This window comes from Phyllobates terribilis, unplaced genomic scaffold (genome assembly GCF_046119375.1).
Source record: "Phyllobates terribilis strain yellow unplaced genomic scaffold, ASM4611937v1 Scaffold_4__5_contigs__length_816908805, whole genome shotgun sequence".
Classification (NCBI taxonomy): Eukaryota; Metazoa; Chordata; class Amphibia; order Anura; family Dendrobatidae; genus Phyllobates; species Phyllobates terribilis.
This window is the reverse complement of record NW_027362764.1, coordinates 639,868,472-639,889,197: the sequence shown is the minus strand read 5'-3', so window position 1 is coordinate 639,889,197 and position 20,726 is coordinate 639,868,472. Positions and strand designations below refer to the sequence as shown.

The 20,726-nt window shown below is 40.3% G+C and overlaps 1 protein-coding gene across 3 annotated transcripts in view; it reads right to left on the bottom strand.

Moving 5' to 3' along the window:
* Window positions 1-548: 548 nt before the first annotated feature.
* The window catches only part of MTFR1 (mitochondrial fission regulator 1), a 49,755-nt gene continuing 29,577 nt past the window's right edge, over window positions 549-20,726 (bottom strand). For 2 of the 3 annotated variants that reach the window (XM_073679367.1, XM_073679368.1), the window contains exons 6-9: window positions 14,901-15,142; window positions 14,297-14,558; window positions 5,412-5,580; window positions 549-3,926 (exon numbers count right to left, since the gene is read on the bottom strand). In XM_073679367.1, coding sequence (XP_073535468.1) covers window positions 3,861-3,926; window positions 5,412-5,580; window positions 14,297-14,558; window positions 14,901-15,142 — 739 coding nt within the window. In that variant the 3' untranslated portion in view covers window positions 549-3,860. Of the gene's footprint in view, window positions 3,927-5,411; window positions 5,581-13,847; window positions 13,989-14,296; window positions 14,559-14,900; window positions 15,143-20,726 lie in introns of those variants that run through there. The other variant, XR_012320161.1, reaches the window with a different exon arrangement.

Sequence of the window (20,726 nt, the reverse complement as noted above, 5' to 3'; positions counted from 1 at the left end):
TAAGTTTAAATGATAAAATCAATACAAAACACAACATGCAATAAAATATTTAACAGCTCAACCCTTAAAATATACAAGAAGGTTTCCAGTTTTCTTTTGCTCTAATGGAATAATCAGTAAAACTATACTAGTTTAAGCATTCAAAACTGTAAGAGCTACCAAAGGAAACGATATTGTAAGTGCTTCAGGGCATAAAGATGAGTAATGTGATAAGACACAGAAACAATCTGAGCTTTTAAAGTTCCACTGACCCTTTTTATCAGCTTAGAAAAAAATGCAGAGATCATGGGGCAATTTTTTTTTCTTTCAAACTGAAAAATTCTAATCTGCCTCTCCCTGGTCTGAAATAATGGAGAGCATGGATGGATTCAACTGTACATTGAGGAGGTGCCATTAAGTGGATTGTCTAGTTAGTCATAAATAAAGTAAATTAAAAGAAAAAAAAAAACGCTATAAGCCTAATACATTAATGCATTTGTGCCGATGCTTTCTGCCATATTTATCTATTTGTGCCTTTGTTGAGATCTAATTTATTCATTTATATATTATTTTTGTCGGGTTTTTTTTTTTTTTCATGTTAGCAAAAAGATTAAGACAAAAGAGCATTTTTGACTTTGGGCAAAACTCCAACCACATGCGTTATTTCAAAGAATTTGGTGCAAAAGAACATCAACGAATACAAGCCAAAAAAAGAGAACGCAACTTAAAAAACGTCCTCAAATGATTAAGTGAACGGACCAGTGTGCTTCTGCTTTGTTTTTTATTCTTTGCATTACTTCAGAGCAGAGCTCAAGGATCAAGCACGCACTGTTACATACAATATATCTGTGATCTCGGCTTTGATCCGTTTTGGGAAACAACATCTTATATTGCCATGTATGGCTTTCCAGACACGCCACCCATTGTGATCAAAAGATGCACTAGATGCCTCAATCCATTGCGAAACATTCATAAGTCCTTCATTGTAACAAACACTTCCATGAACAATCATTCAAGCCTTCATACCACGTGGTTTAATATAATGGTACATGTGGTATTAGCATTTACAGCACTATATCTTTATATATACACACACACACAAAGAACGTTGTTGAAACTTCCATCTACAAGGGCTCCCTCACATTTTTTCAGCCTTTAAAACAAGCCATACATTTTATAGTGTTTTATGACTTTTTATTTTTGTAACATTTAAAACATGAGTCCTCTGAAGAAGTGTGGCGAGAATTTGCCAGACCTAGAACTTACTGAATTTTGAACAAACGCCAGAAATAAAAACACTGTATATAGACTTTAAAAGTAACATCTGACTGATAAAATGTTTTGTGTAAATCCATTGGAAACCCATGCAAGGTGAAAGTGACAGAGGAGACTTCCTACAGAAAGCATTCTGCCACGTAGCAAGAAAGTAAGACATGGCACAGCCACAGGTTCTCTCTGTTGAACCTTGCAAGAGTATAAGCACTCGGCATGGACAACACAACTGGCGCAATCTGCCCCCAATACACCACATACAACATTAAAATGTTAAATTAGTTCTGCACGGCCTGACTATAAATAAATCTTTAAAACATAGAACTGATGAAAACCTCACTCAGCATCAAGTCGTCTGTGCAAATCAGGCCAAGATCAGTCAGCAATACACAGAGTGGCTGTGGGTCTCCAAACCCGGACGGGACCGCTTCATAGAAATATACGAGGCCGTCATCCTTGAGTTGCGAGAGTCACGGCCAGTCCGTGCATTGCGGTCCGATCTCAGACCAATTTGCCCAGACATCTGAATGCACCAACAGAGTGAAAGCAGAGTGTGAAATCTACTAGTACCGTTATCAAGGACAATTATTGTGAACTGTTCTGGATCTCATAGATGTAAAAGGAAATGATACCTGGGGCAGTCTTTACATGAGGAACCAAACTTATTTTTTTTCTACACGAGCATATCTAACCTCTATTCCATAGAAACATCCACAACCCTCCGGCCGCTGCTTCTTCCTTCGCCAAGTGACTTGTGTGGGGTAAGAATCAAGGATTGCTTGCAATTTGCCTGTGTAAATGAACTATAAGGCTATGTTCTCAAAATGAGCATAATAAGTATTTGGTGCAGAAATACAGCAAAAAAAACAAAACGGTAGCATCAGAAACGCATCAATTAACTGAGTTAATGTATTTGCTTATTTTCATAAAAAAAAAATTTACAGCATTTTTTTTTTTCAGCTACAGTTTTTCTTTTAGTATGTTATCTTTTCAATAAACCTGCATTGTTTTGGAATATTCCTGTTACTTAGCTTTGCTGAAGCTTTACTGATAGTAATGTGCGGATTGTAATAATAAAGCGTTTATTTATCTGTGGATTTTCTTCATCTTATTCAAGTAGTTTAAAAAAAAAATCAACAAATAAAAATCATATTTACCGCAAGAGAAATTCACATACGGCAGATTTGAAGATCACATCTCAGGTCAGTTTCCACAGCGTAAAAAAAACCCAAAACAGCACAGTGGGCATGAAATTTCTATAAATCCCATCCACTTTGCTGGATCTGTAGTACGCTGCTGTTTTTGTGCATAAAGATCTGCACTAAACCCAATATTCATTGTGGGAACCCAGGCATAATGGGTATGTGCACACAGTTTTGCTTTTTTTTTTGTTGAGAAAGTTAAAAAACAAAAGTTTTCTAGTGGAAACCACTTCAGGAAACGCTCCCTTCTTGAGGAGTTTTTGGTTTCCTGAAATGTGTTTTTGGCACAATTTTACAATGACGTGATAAAATCGCTGCCTTTTACCACAATTTTGGAGAATGATGTTGAAAACAAACATAAAAAAAACGTGAACCTAAACGCCGGTAGAACAATACTGTGGTCTAGAAAATGTAACATACAGATGAGATCAGTAAAAAAGCGGATACTCCTGAAACACCATATGTAATCGGGGTGCAGGCTCTGCGTGTTATCACATTAGGCAGCATGGAAAACGGGGAATAATACTCCTAAAACGGGGCACGGTCAATGTTTGGAGCATTTCAGACGCCTTCAGTTTATATACTTCGAAAACCTAAAGTGAGAGAAAGTTACTAGCGGTTGTCTACAAAGTAATTTTTCTACATCCATAATCTTCTGAAGATGCGGATAATCAGATTGCTCCCAAGTCCAGGGTTTCTGTACCAAGCTGGAGGGGAAAAAAACCTAAATAAAAAAAACAGGATGGCCAGATATGTGGAAATGACACCTAACATGTTGCATGTTAAAAAAAAAAAAAACTTATTTTTTTTTATGTCTTGCCTCAAGTCGCCATGGATCTCCCAAATGGAAGATTACCCATTTAACACCAGAGTTTTGCTACTGGAAATCTGACAAAATACTCAACTCTGGGAATTATTCACACCAATGAATGGTTGCATCATATTACCAGTAAAAGAAAGGGGAAAAAGGCTCTGTGCTGTGTCAAAGGGGAAGATGTTCTCTATAGAGCCCTACAGTTCTGAAAATCATTGGTGACCAAGAACTTTCCAATGTGGCCTGCGATGACGGATCCCTCCATTATCAGAAACAAAGTGCCTTTTAGAAGTAAATGCATGAGAGGTCGGGTCTATGCAACAGTCCACACTGTCCATAATGCCTGCAGCAGTGTACAGTATAAATTCACAAACTATAGTACCAAAAACTTTATAAATATACATCACTAGCATTCATCATTACTTAATCACTATGTTCTACAATTCTGTATGGCAAGTCTTAGTGTTACATCAGATAGAGAGCAGTTTGCATGTTCCCTCGTGGCAATGATACGTGGCATGTCCATTGTAAATACTGACAGCCCTGGTTATAAGCAGCCATTTATAAAGCAGAAGAGCCTCCAAGCTGCTTTGTCATGAATTTGAAGATTCGACAAGGCTCTTCATTTTCCCTGTTGATTTGAGCATGTGAGGTCCAAACTAGGGAGGAGAAAAAAAGATAAATGGCAAGAATACACAAGAAATACATACGTTTAACAACATTTGCTGACAATGATAATTGTGGTGCAATTGTCACAAAACTGTAGTTATGCACCATTTTTATCATGTGTTTTAGACAATTTTTTTTCCAACAATGCGAAATGCCTTTACCAAAGAAGGGTGTGCTTAAAGGGAACCTATCAGCAGGCTTTTGCTACCTTATTTGAGAGCAGCCTGGTGTAGGCAAAGAGACCCTGAATCCAACAATGTGTCACTTAGATTACTGGGTGCAGCCCACACACAATCAGAGCTTTTAGATTAGCAATACAGCAGAGCTGAGGACGCTAACCCCGCCCACACTAGGCCCTGTATATACAATGTCCATAGACAGTGAGGTGCTCATCACAGGAGGGGGTGTTGCCAGGCCAGGTAGAACGTGCTGCTGTGTGCAAGGATAAGAGCTAAAACAATCATAGAAAGCAAATAAAACCACAGAGCTTGATAAGAGTGGCATCACTGAAATCTGTATTTTAACCCCTACAGCAGGCTGTCTTCAGCTTACATAGCAAAAACCTGCTGACAGATTCCCTTTAGAGGTTTTCCATTACTTTTACACTAATGGAATATCCTTAGGATAAGTCATCAATGTCTGATCAGACTGGCACAGACACCCGGTACCCCCGCTGATAAGCTGTTATCAGTGTCGGCGGCAGGAAGCCCTAACTTACCAAACTGCTCCGTCTACTTGTAGTGGCCACCACAGGGTACTACACATCGGCCTCCTATTGATTTGAATAGGAGGCGGATGTGCTGTACCAAGGCCCGGCCACTACAAGTAAACGGAGCAGCTCGGTAAGTGAGAACTTCCGGACGATGGCCGCCAACATCAATAAAAGCTGATCAGAGGGGTGTTGGGTGTCGGACCCCAGATGATCAGACATTGATGGGGCATGGCTTAACATGCAACACTTAGCCAAAAAATACACCCAAGCCTATGCCACATATTTCTGGCACAAAGGAAGCAAATCAACAGCTGGTGTAAACCTAAATCTGGTGCATCTTTAGACTGACTAGTCTATCAAACAGCAGAAACCATTGTGGTTATCTGGTGCATTTTAAGACTGTCTAGTTTATCTGTGCACAGTCTAAAAATCAGAATGTACGCCACAATATTTCAAACCTGTACAGCCACCAGTGAAGTAGACCTGATTGGCCAAACTGTGAAGGCTGCAGCCGATCAGCAGCTGCCGATTGGCTGTGGCGGTCAACTGACGCCTCTTACAGAGGCTGATGCAGTAACGAGTGCAAAGGAGCGGTGTCAATCTGGTAGGAGAGTATAGGATTTTTAATTTATTTATTTTTACCCCACCCTAGGCCTATTGATGATAACTTATAAAGTAGGAGAAATTCCTTTATCATAAAGCTCATTAATGATCAACCATCCATCATATAGTACAAGCTGATGGTTATATGCTCCTCACATACCAGTGGCGTTTCTGTAACTTTAACCTTTTTGTGTTCCACTTCAGGCAGACTTTTTTTGTCCGATTCTCCATGGCTGTCACTTCTGTATCTGTAAGCAAACTTCTTTTTTAAAGCTTCTGCAATAAGAGTGGCAGGATCAGCCGGGTCACTGGGTTTAGGATCTTCAGTCCTGTAAGAAATTAAAATGCCTTAGATTTCTAGTGGAGGATACTAACGTGGCTGTTAGAACGTAATCAAAGAAAGCTATAAACATAAGCGGATGTCTGCCTCACTCCTACTATGGCAAGTTCAGCTAGTAATGAGGGGAAAAGGTCAACAGATCAGGATCCTCTTTATTAAGCAAAGCTGCTTCTAGCTCGAAATCGAAGATCAAATGCATCCAGTGAAAATAAATCCCTATAATACTTGGGGTTTTATTGCCCTAGGCTGAATATAGGCAAAGATGATAAAAATCAGGGTTACCCACCCTCTGTCGCTCCACTGCTGCCTCGGATAGTGGTGACTTCATGCCTACTGTGCATGTGACCGCCGCAGTCACATCTGCTGTAGTTTGTGATGCTATTGCTGCAGCCTGTCAGCAATGATCAGGAGCAGTGGTGGGGAGGAATTACTGGAGCACTGGAGGGTAGCTAAGATTTTATTTTTACCTAGATATGAAAATTGTCGCTTCAGAGAGGAAGAGGACTTGAACTCTAACCACCTATTGGAAGCAGCAATTCTAAAAGTCAATATTGACCCTGCAACGAACCTTGCAATGCTTCCAATAGATGGTGCTAAAGTTCAAGTCCTCTTCCTCTTTGAAGAGACAATTTGTATATTTAATTCCCCAGAGGAGCATGTATGGCTTTTAAGTCTCCTCATTCTGACATGCCAGGCTTGGCATGTCACTCTCCACAAGGAGAAACATAACCCCTTAGACCCCAGCCCAGAGCATCTCACCTAGCAAGATCAGATCTCAGACTTTGCCAGGGCTGTGGAGTTGGAGTTGGAAGTCAGGGAAATTGAGGAGTCGGAGGTTTGACTTACAGACTCCACAGCCCTGCTGTGCACTGACAAGGGGCAACACCGTGTCTGCAAATTGAGATTCTAGTTTAGCTTTTATCCTAAGTCATATGGCAAGGCTCGTTGAAGGGTTGATATTGACTTTTAGGATCGCTGCTTCCAATAGGTGCCAAGAGTTCAAGTCCTCTTCGTTTCTGAAGAGACATTTTGCATATTTAATTTCCCAGAGGAGCATGCATGGCGTAAAAGTCTCCTCACTCTGACATGCCAGGCTTGACATGTCACTCTCCACAAGGAGAAACAGGACCTCACTTTTACCAAAAGAAAGGCTATGGGGATTAAAAAAAAACATCATTGTGGAAAACTCTTTTGACCTGAGGGGGAGACAAAAAATTAGTTTGGCATAAACCTTAGGTAGCCATTGGCAGCACGCTCTTTTGGCCAACAGCTATTCCTCCCCTTCCTGCTAGACATATATGTCTTCAGAATATATCCTAAGAGAACAATGAGGTTCTGTTGAAATCCACAAGGGGCAGTGTGGATGCCTCCATACACATTAGATGGCTAGTCAGTCCCACTGAAATTGGGGTCTTCAATTATCCATGCAATATCTATGGACAACTTTATACCAGTTCCCTTTTACTTAAGCTAGACACATAATTTAGAGAATCAGACACTAAGGACCTTGGAGAAGAATGAAGATACCTAGTATAATGGACAGGAGAGGTGATGGCTGGTTTATTATTTAATCACTATTAGTAAATCCTGGTTATCACTTCTTTTTCTTGATAACTAGAGCCCTTAAGCTGGATTTACAATGGCTGATTATTATAAAAGAGCATTCTTGGGAATTATTGGGCACTGTAAATAGGCAGCCAACACCTGACAAATGAGTAAAATGATTGTTCTTCGAATGAAGTGACTTTTAAGATGTGTACACAGGATCTGTGCTGCCAATAACAATGATGGTTCTGTGCTTGGAGGAAATGTGGTCGGCTGGTCTAACCAAGTTATTTAAAGACCGCCAGTAGTAAAACTAGCAGCTGATCGCTAGTCGTTTCATGCCACAAGTCAGGTGCTGGAAACCCGCCCTTAGCTTGACGGAACAATATATTCTATTTCAAAACATTTTCTAATTTCCTATGAAAGTTAATAAATTGATTCTACAAAATCAACAACAGATAACCATCTCCAGAGTCCTGATGAGGATGAAACTGACGTAGCCTTAGTGTGACGGTGACAATAATAGTTTTAGGATTAGCCTACAATAAAAAGTAAAGAACCTCTGACTTATGGTAACGCTGACCCACCAGCTGAATGCGGTATGCTCAATTAGCAGACAGATCCTGTGCAGCCATGTAAAGTCTATGTTCACATGTCCAGTAATCATCAGTTAGAATGGATCCAGCAGCAATCAGTTAATAAAAAAGTTGTGCAGACACAACAGTTTTGTCCAGCTAAAAAAAAATGATTTCAACTAGATTAGTTTTTTATAAACCTATGGAAAACTGATCAGTTAATTAGCCATCAGTTTTTTGCTTACTGGATCAGTTTCAAATGGAACAAAACGGATGGCTAATTAATAAATCTGTTTTCCATAGACTTCAGTGTAAAAGAAAAAAAAACATCCAGTTAAAATCAGTTTTTTTTTAGCTAGAGAAAAAAAGTTGTGTCTGCACAATTTTTTGTTAACAGATTGCTGCTGGATCCGTTCTATCTGATGATTACCATACATGTGAACATAGCCTAAAGAAGCCCTTATTGAGAACACAGCACAGCACCACTCCACACATTGTGTAGAGACTGAGTAACTGGATCTCTCTCTATACAAACACAGAGGACTAATATTATTGGAGCACAGTCTCCCCTTCCCATATGTACTATGGCAGGTCCTATTGCCGTGTATGCACGTCACCACAGGAATGGCTACAAAGTCAGTGTGTGACAAGCAGGGCGAGTCCTCAGCGACAGTGGACAAAACTGCTGTACTAGTGTGTAATGATGGTAGCTTGTCACACGGACTACACAGCACATCTGTCTTTTTTCCTTTCCGGTGCTCCTCAGAGTATTCTGTTTCTTTAAAGTTAAAAACCTCAACACTTTTTACCTTTTAATGGACTTTTAACTTGAATCAATAAACTTAAATTTTTTATTCAGTCGGCTGTGCCGGAAACTACCCTACTTTTTTTGTCAGCTGCAATCACCAGCAGGAACGGCACCCACTGGTTTCTAATCACCGCAACGGATTCATCTATACTTCCAGCGTGAACCGTTCTAACTCTCCCCCCTTTCCCCTAACTCATATTCTGCTTCTTTCTAAATCCGTTATACAGACCCAGAAATATGGGCCTTTTTATTTAGTATTAATAATTATTTACAAGAGGGTGTCGAGCTCAGACTAATTATGTAGAGCAGCTTAACGACAGCAATACCTCCTCTGAAAAAGACCTTACAAAGTAGCATGAAATAAAAACTGCATATACCTCTGGAATCGTATGGTGAATTAAAAAAAAATATATATATATATTACTCAGGGGAGCAGCGGGAATAAAATAAAAGGAAAAACTGGTCACTTGACCTGGTAAATGGTCCTCGATAAGGAACAGTAATCAACTCAATGTAAATGTCAAGTAAAAAAAAAGTCAAAAGAAACCAAAATATAAAACCTATCAAATAAATATTTTAATATACAGGTGCTTCTCACTAAATCAGAATATCATCAAAAAGTTAATTTTAGTTCTTCAATACAAAAAGTGAAACTCATTATATAAAGTCATTACAAGCAGAGTGATCTATTTCAAGTGTTTATATCTGTTAATGTTGATGATTATGACTGACAGCCAATGAAAACACAAAAGTCATCTAAGTAAATTAAAATAATTAACAAAAAACACCTGCAAAGGCTTCCTAAGCATTTAAAAAGGTCCCTTAGTCTGTTTCAGTAGGCTTCACATTCATGGGGAAGACTGCTGACTTGACAGATGTCCAGAAGGCAGTCATTGACACACTCCACAAGGACGGTAAGCCACAAAAAGTCATTGCTAAAGAAGATGGCTGTTCACAGAGTGCTGTATCCAAGCATATTAATGCAAAGTTGAGAGGAAGGAAAAAGTGTGGTAGAAAAAGGTGCACAAGCAACCGGGACAACTGCAGCCTTGAAAGGATTGTTAAAAAAAGGTCATTCAAAAATTTGGGGGAGATTCACAAGGAGTGGACTGCTGCTGGAGTTATTGCTTCAAGAGCCACCACACACAGACGTATCCAGAACATGGGCTACAAGTGTCGCATTCCTTGTGTCAAGCTCCTCATGACCAATAGACAACACCAGAAGTGTCTTACCTGGGCCAAGGAGAAAAAGACCTGGACTGCAGCTCAGTGGTCCAAGGTGTTGTTTTCAGATGAAAGTAAATTTTGCATTTCATTTGGAAATCAAGGTCCCAGAGTCTAGAGGAAGAGTGGAGAGGCCACAATCCAAGCTGCTTGAGGTCTAGTGTGAAGTTTCCACAATCAGTGATGGTTTGGGGAGCCATGTCATCTGCTGGTGGAGGTCCACTGTGTTTTATCAAGACCAAAGTCAGCGCAGCCGTCTACCAGGAAATTTTACAGCACTTCATGCTTCCCTCTGCCGACCAGCTTTTTGGAGATGGAAATTTCATTCTCCAGCAGGACTTGGCACCTGTCCACACTGCCAAAAGTACCAATACCTGGTTTACAAACAACAGTATCACTGTGCTTGATTGGCCAACAAACTTGCCTGACCTTAACCCCATAGAGAATCTATGGGGTATTGTCAAGAGGAAGATGAGAGACACCAGACCCAACAATGCAGATGAGCTGAAGGCTGCTATCAAAGCAACCTGAGCTTCCATAACACCTCAGCAGTGCCACAGGCTGATCGCCTCCATGCCACGCCGCACTGATGCAGTAACTGACGCACAAGAGCCCCGACCAAGTATTGAGTGCATTTACTGAACATACATTTCAGTAGGATAACATTTTGGATTTTAAAAACATTTTTCAAGCTGATGTTATAAAATATTCTAATTTACTGAGATAATGACTTTTGTGTTCTCATTGGCTGTAAGTCATAATCATCAACATTAACAGAAATAAACACTTGAAATAGATCACTCTGTATTGACTCTATATAATATATGAGTTTCACTTTTTGTATTGAAGAACTGAAATTAACTTTTTGATGATATTCTAATTTAGTGAGGAGCACTTGTATGTACTGAAAAATGTGAAAAAAAAAGAGAGGTTGAAGTTGTGCTCTTTATGGTCTGACCATTTTGACAGCTGTGTGTAGCATGGAAACACATGGAAAATGTTTTCTGCTGACTCTATGAATGATATATTAAAGAGGCAATGTATGGGCAAACATCTCTTTCAGCCGGGTTCGCTCTGAAACCTGCCTGAGAAAGCGCTCTAAAAATGCTCAAGGGATTGAACATATGCATTTCTATGTCAAAACGACTTGCAAAAGACGTCAGAAGAGCAGTCAGGTCACTTCTTTTAACTGGTTTACGTCTTTTGAAACTTGAAGGGGTTAATAAAAATGATCAATAGACTGAATATATGAACAATATGTCAGCAGGTCCTTTTTTTTAGCCTTAAATAATTAGCTCAAAACTTGTATTGTAATGCATTATGTATGCTCGGTAATGGAAGACGCAAACTTATAAAGTGACTTAGATTTCTATTTAAAAAAAGTTGCAGATTGCAAGTCGGGGATTACATGCTATGAAAGTAACAGCACTATGCAGGTGGGTAGCTATGAATATACTGTATCACAATGCAACACAATGTGGGTAACACAAAACCCACAGCACAGAGTACCTGGGCATCCAGCCGTGTGCCACTGACTCAACGGCAAAAGAAAAGAAGCCTAAACTGCTTCACAAGGAACGTCAGTGAAATCAGCAGCATCAATACAGGACATTACATTGGTGGGCGGCAATCCAAAAATCATATCATAAAATAAGAAAAATAAAATAGTCTTTCATATCTGTACTATAAAGAATACATTCTACTTCTAGTGCAAATAATTCATCATAACCATGTGGCATCATCCAGTATATCAGATCGCCAAGTAACCACCGAAGATGGCAAGTGACCGCCGTTTTACTTACATGTAAGGCAGCTCATCCGTATTCCGTGCACATCTGATTAACAAGCCTAACAAGAGGCTGGCTCGCTACAAAGAAAAATCTTTATATGTGTTAATTAAAATAGATACAGTTATATGAAAAAGTTTGGGCACCCCTATTAATCTTAAGCTTAATGTTTTATAAAAATTGGTGTTTTTGCAACAGCTATTTCAGTTTGATATATGTAATAACTGTTGGACACAGTAATGTTTCTGCCTTGAAATGAGGTTTATTGTACTAACAGAAAATGTGCAATCTGCATTCAAACAAAATTTGACAGGTGCATAAGTATGGGCACCCTTATAATTTTCTTGTTTTAAATACTCCTACCTACTTTTTACAGACTTACTAAAGCACTTTTTTTTTTGTTTTGTAACCTCATTGAGCTTTGAACTTCATAGCCAGGTGTATGCAATCAAGAGAAAAGCTACTTAAAGTGGCCACTTGCAAGTTGTTCTCCTGTTTGAATCTCCTCTGAAGAGTGGCATCATGGGCTCCTCAAAACAACTGTCAAATGATCTGAAAACAAAGATTATTCAACATAGTTGTTCAGGGGAAGGATACAAAAAGCTGTCTCAGAGATTTAACCTGTCAGTTTCCACTGTGAGGAACATAGTAAGGAAATGGAAGAACACAGGGACAGTTCTTGTTAAGGCCAGAAGTGGCAGGCCAAGAAAAACATCAGAAAGGCAGAGAAGAAGAATGGTGAGATCAGTCAAGGACAATCCTCAGACCACCTCCAGAGAGCTGCAACATCAACTTGCTGCAGATGGTGTCACTGTGCATCGGTCAACTATACAACGCACTTTGCACAAGGAGAAGCTGTATGGGAGAGTGATGCGAAAGAAGCCGTTTCTGCAAGTACGCACAAACAGAGTCGGCTGAGGTATGCAAAAGCACATTTGAAGAAGCCTATTTCTTTTTGGAAGAAGGTCCTGTGGACTGATGAAACAAAGATTGAGTTGTTTGGTCATACAAAAAGGCATTATGCATGGCGGCAAAAAAACATAGCATTCCAAGAAAAACACTTGCTACCCACAGTAAAATTTGGTGGAGGTTCCATCATGCTTTGGGGCTGTGTGACCAATGCTGGCACCGGGAATCTTGTTAAAGTTGAGGGACGCATGGATTCCACTCAGTATCAGCAGATTCTTGACAATAATGTTCAAGAATCAGTGATAAAGTTGAAGTTACGCAGGGGATGGATCTTTCAGCAAGACAATGATCCAAAACACCGCTCCAAATCTACTCAGGCATTCATGCAGAGGTACAACTACAATGTTCTGGAATGGCCATCCCAGTCCCCAGACCTGAATATCATTGAACATCTGTGGGATCATTTGAAGAGGGCTGTCCATGCTCGGCGACCATCAAACTTAACTGAACTGGAATTGTTTTGTAAAGAGGAATGGTCAAAAATACCTTCATCCAGGATCCAGGAACTCATTAAAAGCTACAGGAAGCGACTAGAGGCTGTTATTTTCGCAAAAGGAGGATCTACTAAATATTAATGTCACTTTTCTGGTGAGGTGCCCATACTTATGCACCTGTCAAATTTTGTTTGAATGCAGATTGCACATTTTCTGTTAGTACAATAAACCTCATTTCATGGCAGAAACATTACTGTGTCCAACAGTTATTACATATATCAAACTGAAATAGCTGTTGCAAAAACACCAATTTTTATAAAACATTAAGCTTAAAATTAATAGGGGTGCCCAAACTTTTTCATATAACTGTAGAACTTGTTTATCTTCTGTCATTATTGAATATCCTCTAAAAGTGTCAGCACGGTATCACTGTGCGGTGTGCAGGGGATTGGCTAATAGGCTCATTGCAATTGCTAAACCAGCCCCTTTTCTGGAAGAGAGAAGGGGGATGGGTTAACTATTGAAATGCGCTAGTCCGCCAGCCCCCTTCACATGCAGCACTAATGTCATGTCAACAAATGAAACGCTCTCCTGTTTCAAATCCAAGTCTGGAGTGAAGATGTCATGACCCAGGAATAGTGCTAACGGCAGGACACTGCTGGACATCTGATAATGACAATATTAGTTGTGTATATTTAAATTTTATCCCCTTCTTGATGCGGCCAATTTCAGTTTTCCTTTTTCCTTCTTCCAAGAGCTATAACTTTTACATTTTTCTGTCCACAAAGGAGTATGAAGGCTTACTTTTTGCAGGACGAGCTAGAATTTTTAATGACACCATTCATTTTACCACATAGTGACCTGGAAAACTGGGAAACATTTTTTTTTAAGTGTGCTGAAATTGCAACCGTTACCTCTGACTTCCGTGTCAGTCAAAAGTTGCAGTCACAAGATGGTGGAGCGGGATCGGAGTGGCACTGGGAAGAGCTGAAGACAGCGGTTGGTAAGTGTAATGCTAGTGTCTGGGAACTTCGATTAGTTGCACCACTCCAAAGCTGAAATAAAAAAAAAAAACAACTAACACTGGAGTGGTGCTTTAATAGACCTCCACGGCTGTTAAGAGGCAGGTCCTGGCTATAACACATAGGGTGAGCTCATCCGATGAACCTGCTCCATACACCCACTACCTACTTGTGTCGTACATGTACGGTGGATGTCGGTAAGGTGTTAAAGGGGTTTTTTAAGCTAGACAGCCCCTTTAAGACTTTTTCTTACAATAGGACATAGAAGTATAAGTAAACTCAATGAACCCTATTAGCTGGAGAGACACAAGAGATACAAATATGGACTGAACAAGACTTACCTCTTAACGGAGCGCAACTTTACTCTACTCATGTCTTTAAGGACATCCAACATGTTTGGTATTTCAGGCTTCTTTGGTGCGCTGTCAATCATTGTCATTTCTGAGACGCTTTTCTTTCCTTTTCTCTCCTTAATGAGGTCAATAGCAGAGACACTCCGATGAAACCCAGGTGGAGGTGGAGGTGGTGGAGGTGGAGGTGGCGGGGGTGGTGGTGCACACACAGGAGAGGCTCCAGGAACAAAGGCAGTCGTAGGACTAGACACTGTAAACATTTCAAAAATGTATCTTAATTTCTAAGTATCAGCTATGCAAGAACAAAACGCATTAGTGAAAATATCGGCATTTGTCTATTCAGTTGCATTGTCATTTTAGCAAAAGTGAGTAGTGAAGCTACATTGAGTGCCACGTTTCATATGGCCGATGCGTTGCCGAAATGTAACTTAAAGATTTTTATATACCTAAACTTGTGTAAATGTTAGTGTAGTGTCAGTGTGTTAATATACTTCCAGATTGTTTTTTTTAACAGCAAAATTGTAGATCTAAAATAAGTGTGTGACAGCTAGTCGCAGACGTTTTTGGTAGATGTTTAATAATTAACGTTTACCTGCTGCCACATTCTGCTGCTCCTGGATGGTAACAATTTTGGCTATCTGTGCTCTCAAGTTGGCAAGTTCACTTTCCAGTGCCGTAATCTTCTGGAGAGCTTCTTCATTGGCTGCTGGCTGAGGTTTGACCTCTGGCCCTTCTTTCAACAGAACAGGCAAGGATACTTGTCTCCGTAATGGTCTGTCAAAGTGGGCTATGTCATTCTCTTGTGAGAGGTGCTGGTGCAAATTATTCTGCGTCCTGCAAGACAGTTCAGGTATAATTAGCGGAAACACTGACTTAATGCATTGTTTATTATACTCCTTCAGCCAAAGCAGTAGACATAGCCCTCCCAGGACACCATGCAGGAGGCTACAGATCCTGATATTTCACAACACCGTACTCCATGAGAACATCCAGCAGATCCAGTCAGGCAGGATTTATGTGCAATACAGTCTGGACAGAATGCTCTGACGTAAGAGTCCTGCAGCTAAAACCCCTGACAATCGCAGAAGAGATCAGCAGGGCGCTGTGCCCCCTCATCTGTTATCAGCTCTCTATGGAGATGTTAGCTTAGCAGTGTACAAACTCGTATACTTTCTATGGATCTATACTCGACTCTTCCTGCATATCCAAGGAAGCATAACAGAACCAACCCCAACCAATGGGGCACAGAGCTCCGCGGATTGTGTCTGCGCTTATATTTTAGCAATTGCCAGCAGTTTCAGCTGCTAGATTCCCACCAAATTAAGCTTCAGACATGTCAAAAGATGGCGGTGAAAAAAATGCACCGTCTCATTTAGTTTAACAGTTGTCTTGACAGCAAGAATAGCGTTACAATGAAGTCAGTGTCTTAAAGGAAACCGTTCATGTGCAAAGACGCTATATACCTGCATGTCTAAGGTTAATCAGCAAGTAAATGGCATCATCGGGCGTGCATGGTGCAGCTACCGTCACTGCTCACTACACTGAGTGGCAGCTGTAAAGACTCTCCCCGGCACTGATAGCTCGCTCTGCAGCGCATCTGTGCAGAGCGGCCGGTCACACTGCATTTGGGAATAAAGAGCGTTTTTCTGGACAAAGGAGGGACAGACTTCTACAATAAAGGTATGACTTGTATAGGGGCTAGACATAGACAAACTGGAGCAAGTTCAGAGAAGAGCGACCAGAATGGTGACTGGTCTGCAAACCATGTCCTATGAGGAACGGTTGCAGGATTTGGGAATGTTTAGCTTGCAAAAAAGAAGACTGAGAGGAGACTTAATAGCTGTCTACAAATATGTCAAGGGCTGTCACATTGTAGAAGGATCATCTTTATTCTCATTTGCACAAGGAAAGACTAGAAGCAATGGGATGAAACTAAATGGGAGGAGACACAGATTAGATATTAGAAAAAACTTTTTGACAGTTAGGGTGATTAATGAGTGGAACAGGCTGCCACGAGAGGTGGTGAGTTCCCCTTCAATGGACGTCTTCAAACAGAGGCTGGACAGACATCTGTCTGAGATGATCTAGTGAATCCTGCTTTGAGCAGGGGGTTGGACCAGATGACCCAGGAGGTCCCTTCCAACTCTACCATTCTATGATTCTATGATTCTATGATTCTATACCTCTACATGGTTAGCTGCTTAGTTAAAATTGTGTTTTGGGGGCAACAGATTCCCTTTAATTCCTTCTCGACATTGGACGTAAAAGTACAGCCTTTGTCGGGTTCGGGTTTAATGGAGCAAATTCCCCACAGAGTGGGTGTCAACTGTGTTATACTGCCGACACTTGCTTCTAACAGCAGCGACTGGAGCTAGCTCCATTTACTGCCGTTTAACCCCTTAAATGCGACGGACCTCAACGCTAAATTTTCGAAATCTTGGAGGCGCACCATTTTGGGTTGCTCAAAGTTCCCCTCTCCCCATTCTGTGATGGGCCTGTTGAGGGACCTTGTCGCTACCATTTTGGTATTAAGTTGAGCCAAAGGCGAGGCTTTATACGAGACTACCATCCTCACCAAATACTGCACACACAATACTGCAAATGAGTACAATGTAGAACACGCAATCGCAGGATCAAGACAACTAAGGAAACTAAATATTAAAGTAAAAAAAACAAAGTGTAAAAAAAAAAAATGATGTTTTTCAAGTTTAAAAACACAGAAATATAAAATTAAACATTTTATATTGTCATGTCCATAAAAGTCTGATTTATGAAAATATAAAATTAATTAACCCATATGGTAAATGCCTTATAAAAAGGTAAAAGAGAAAAAGATAAAGCCAGAATTGCTGTTTTTATGCAGTCACCTCATCTCCCTAAAAAAAAATATGTAAATGAAAAGCATTCAAAACATTAACCCCTTCACGACATAGCCATTTTCCGTTTTTTTGTTTTTCGTTTTTTCCTCCCCTTTTTTATTTTTCTGCCAATATAGCCGGATGAGGGCTTGTTTTTTGCGGGACAAGTTGTACTTTTGAATGTCACCATTGATTTTACCAATATAGTGTACTGGAAAATGGGAAATTCTGTGTGGTGAAATTGCAAAAAAAAGTGCAATTCCACAATCAATTTTTTTTTTTTTTATTTTATTTACCATCTTCATTATATGGTAAAACTGATTTGGCAATAGGATTCCCAAGTCAGTACGAGTACACAGAAGTCAAAACATGTATAGTTTATTTTCTATTTAAGTGCTGAAAAAAAATTCTGAAATTTGAATGAAAAAAAGTTTTTGCGTTTGTCGCCATTTTCCGAGACCCGTAATGTTTTCATTTTTCGGGATCTGGGTGAGGGCTTATTGTTTGCGTCCTGAGTTGACGTTTTTATTGATACAATTTTGGGGTACATATGATGTTTTGATCTCCTCTTGTTGAATTTTATTGCAATGTTGCGGCAAACAAAAAAAAAACCATAATTATGGAGTTTAGATTTATTTTCTCGTTACGCCATTTACCGATATGATTAATTTACTTTATATTTTGATATATAGGACATTTCTGAAATCAGCTGTCATGTGCGGGCTCAGTGCCGGAGCCTGCATCAAAGTCAGGGACACGACAAATGACGTATATATACACATATGTCGCGAAAGGGTTAAAAGCTATCACAAAAATTAACCACAGGTTTGGCATCACTGTAATCGTACTTACCAAGAGAATCGTATTGTTAAATCACTTTTACCATAAAATAAATGCCGTAAAAATAAAAGCCAAAAAACAATAGTGGAATTGCATTTCATTTTCACCATTCACCACATCTGGATTTTCCCGTTTTTCAGTACATCAAACGATAAAATGAATGATGTCATTCAAAACTAAAACAATAAACGTCTCATACAGCTACTGTATGTATGACGAAAAAAAAATAAAGTAACAACTCTTGCAAGAAGAGGAAGGAAAAAACAAAAAAGTGCAATGTGGCCTTTGTAGCAAAAATATGTGGGCACTTGTGCCTAACCAGAATATCTCTGATGCCCCGATTCAAGATCTGCAGTCAATACTAATTCGAGGAACAGGATGAGGGGATTTCTTCCAGCCCTGGTGCCAGGAAGGGATCATTAACGTAAAGATAGAATATAAGATTTCACAACAACAAGACCACTAATATGAGGCACACAGGTAGGACTAGATTAACATGTCTATCACCTGCATGCCCATATTAATAGGTTATATACAGTACAGACCAAAAGTTTGGACACACCTTCTCATTTAAAGAAATTTCTGTATTTTCATAACTATGAAAATTGTACATTCACACTGAAGGCATCAAAACTATGAATTAACACATGGGGAATTATATACTTAACAAAAAAGTGTGAAACAACTGAAAATATGTCTTATATTCTAGGTTCTTCAAAGTAGCCACCTTTTGCTTTGATGACTGCTTTGCACACTCTTGGCATTCTCTTGATGAGCTTCAAGAGGTAGTCACCGGAAATGGTCTTCCAACAATCTTGAAGGAGTTCCCAGAGATGCTTAGCACTTGTTGGCCCTTTTGCCTTCACTCTGCGGTCCAGCTCACCCCAAACCATCACGATTGGGTTCAGGTCTGGTGACTGTGGAGGCCAGGTCATCTGGCGTAGCACCCCATCACTCTCCCTCTTGGTCAAATAGCCCTTACACAGCCTGGAGGTGTGTTTGGGGTCATTGTCCTGTTGAAAAATACATGATGGTCCAACTAAACGCAAACCGGATGGAATAGCATGCTGCTGCAAGATGCTGTGGTAGCCATGCTGGTTCAGTATGCCTTCAATTTTGAATAAATTCCCAACAGTGTCACCAGCAAAGCACCCCCACATAATCACACCTCCTCCTCCATGCTTCACGGTGGGAACCAGGCATGTAGAGTCCATCCGTTCACCTTTTCTGCGTCGCACAAAGACATGGTGGTTGGAACCAAAGATCTCAAATTTGGACTCATCAGACCAAAGCACAGATTTCCACTGGTCTAATGTCCATTCCTTGTGTTCTTTAGCCCAAACAAGTCTCTTCAGCTTGTTGCCTGTCCTTAGCAGTGGTTTCCTAGCAGCTATTTTACCATGAAGGCCTGCTGCACAAAGTCTCCTCTTAACAGTTGTAGTAGAGATGTGTCTGCTGCTAGAACTCTGTGTGGCATTGACCTGGTCTCTAATCTGAGCTGCTGTTAACCTGCGATTTCTGAGGCTGGTGACTCGGGTAAACTTATCCTCAGAAGCAGAGGTGACTCTTGGTCTTCCTTTCCTGGGGCGGTCCTCATGTGAGCCAGTTTCTTTGTAGCGCTTGATGGTTTTTGCAACTCCACTTGGGGACACATTGAAAGTTTGCCCAATTTTTCGCACTGACTGACCTTCATTTCTTAAAGTAATGATGGCCACTCGTTTTTCTTTACTTAGCTGCTTTTTTCTTGCCATAACACAAATTATAACAGTAGGACTATCAGCTGTGTATCCACCAGACTTCTGCACAACACAACTGATGGTCCCAACCCCATTTATAAGGCAAGAAATCCCACTTATTAAACCTGACAGGGCACACCTGTGAAGTGAAAACCATTTCCGGTGACTACCTCTTGAAGCTCATCAAGAGAATGCCAAGAGTGTGCAAAGCAGTCATCAAAGCAAAAGGTGGCTACTCTGAAGAACTTAGAATATAAGACATATTTTCAGTTGTTTCACACTTTTTTTGTTAAGTATATAATTCCACATGTGTTAATTCATAGTTTTGATGCCTTCAGTGTGAGTGTACAATTTTTATAGTCATGAAAATACAGAAAAATCTTTAAATGAGAAGGTGTGTCCAAACTTTTGGTCTGTACTGTACATCCCAGGGGGTGACGATTCCCTTTAAAGATCCCAATATACCTTTTCTGCCAGTTTCATGTGGTTTTGTACCTTTCTGTTTCACTTCTTGTGCCCTGGCACCAGCTCTGCTGTCACTGTCTCTTCAGAATACTCTTCTGACTACATTTCCCATCAGCCCTTGTGCTGAGCTACAAGCCAGCAGTGAGCACAACCCCCTGTAACTGTTCCTAAACCTCTCCTATTCCTACCCCAGCCTCAGCATGACATCCTGTCCAGGACACAGCTGCAGGAAAGTAATTTATACAGTGCATAAAAGTAACACAAAGCACCAGAACACCAGCCCTGGCAATAAAGTTATTCCCTAATTCACCTCACTGAATCATATTCTACTGTAATAGGATTGGTGAATAAATGTATGGGGAGAGAGATGTATTTTGCGGACCATAAGACGCACCCCAAATTTTAGGAAGGAAAATAGGAAAGCATTTTTATGTTTTTTAATAAAATGGTGGTGCATCTAATAGTCCGATTTTACAGTAGCTTACCCGGGGGGGGGGGCAGATGCGGTGGAGAGGGGTC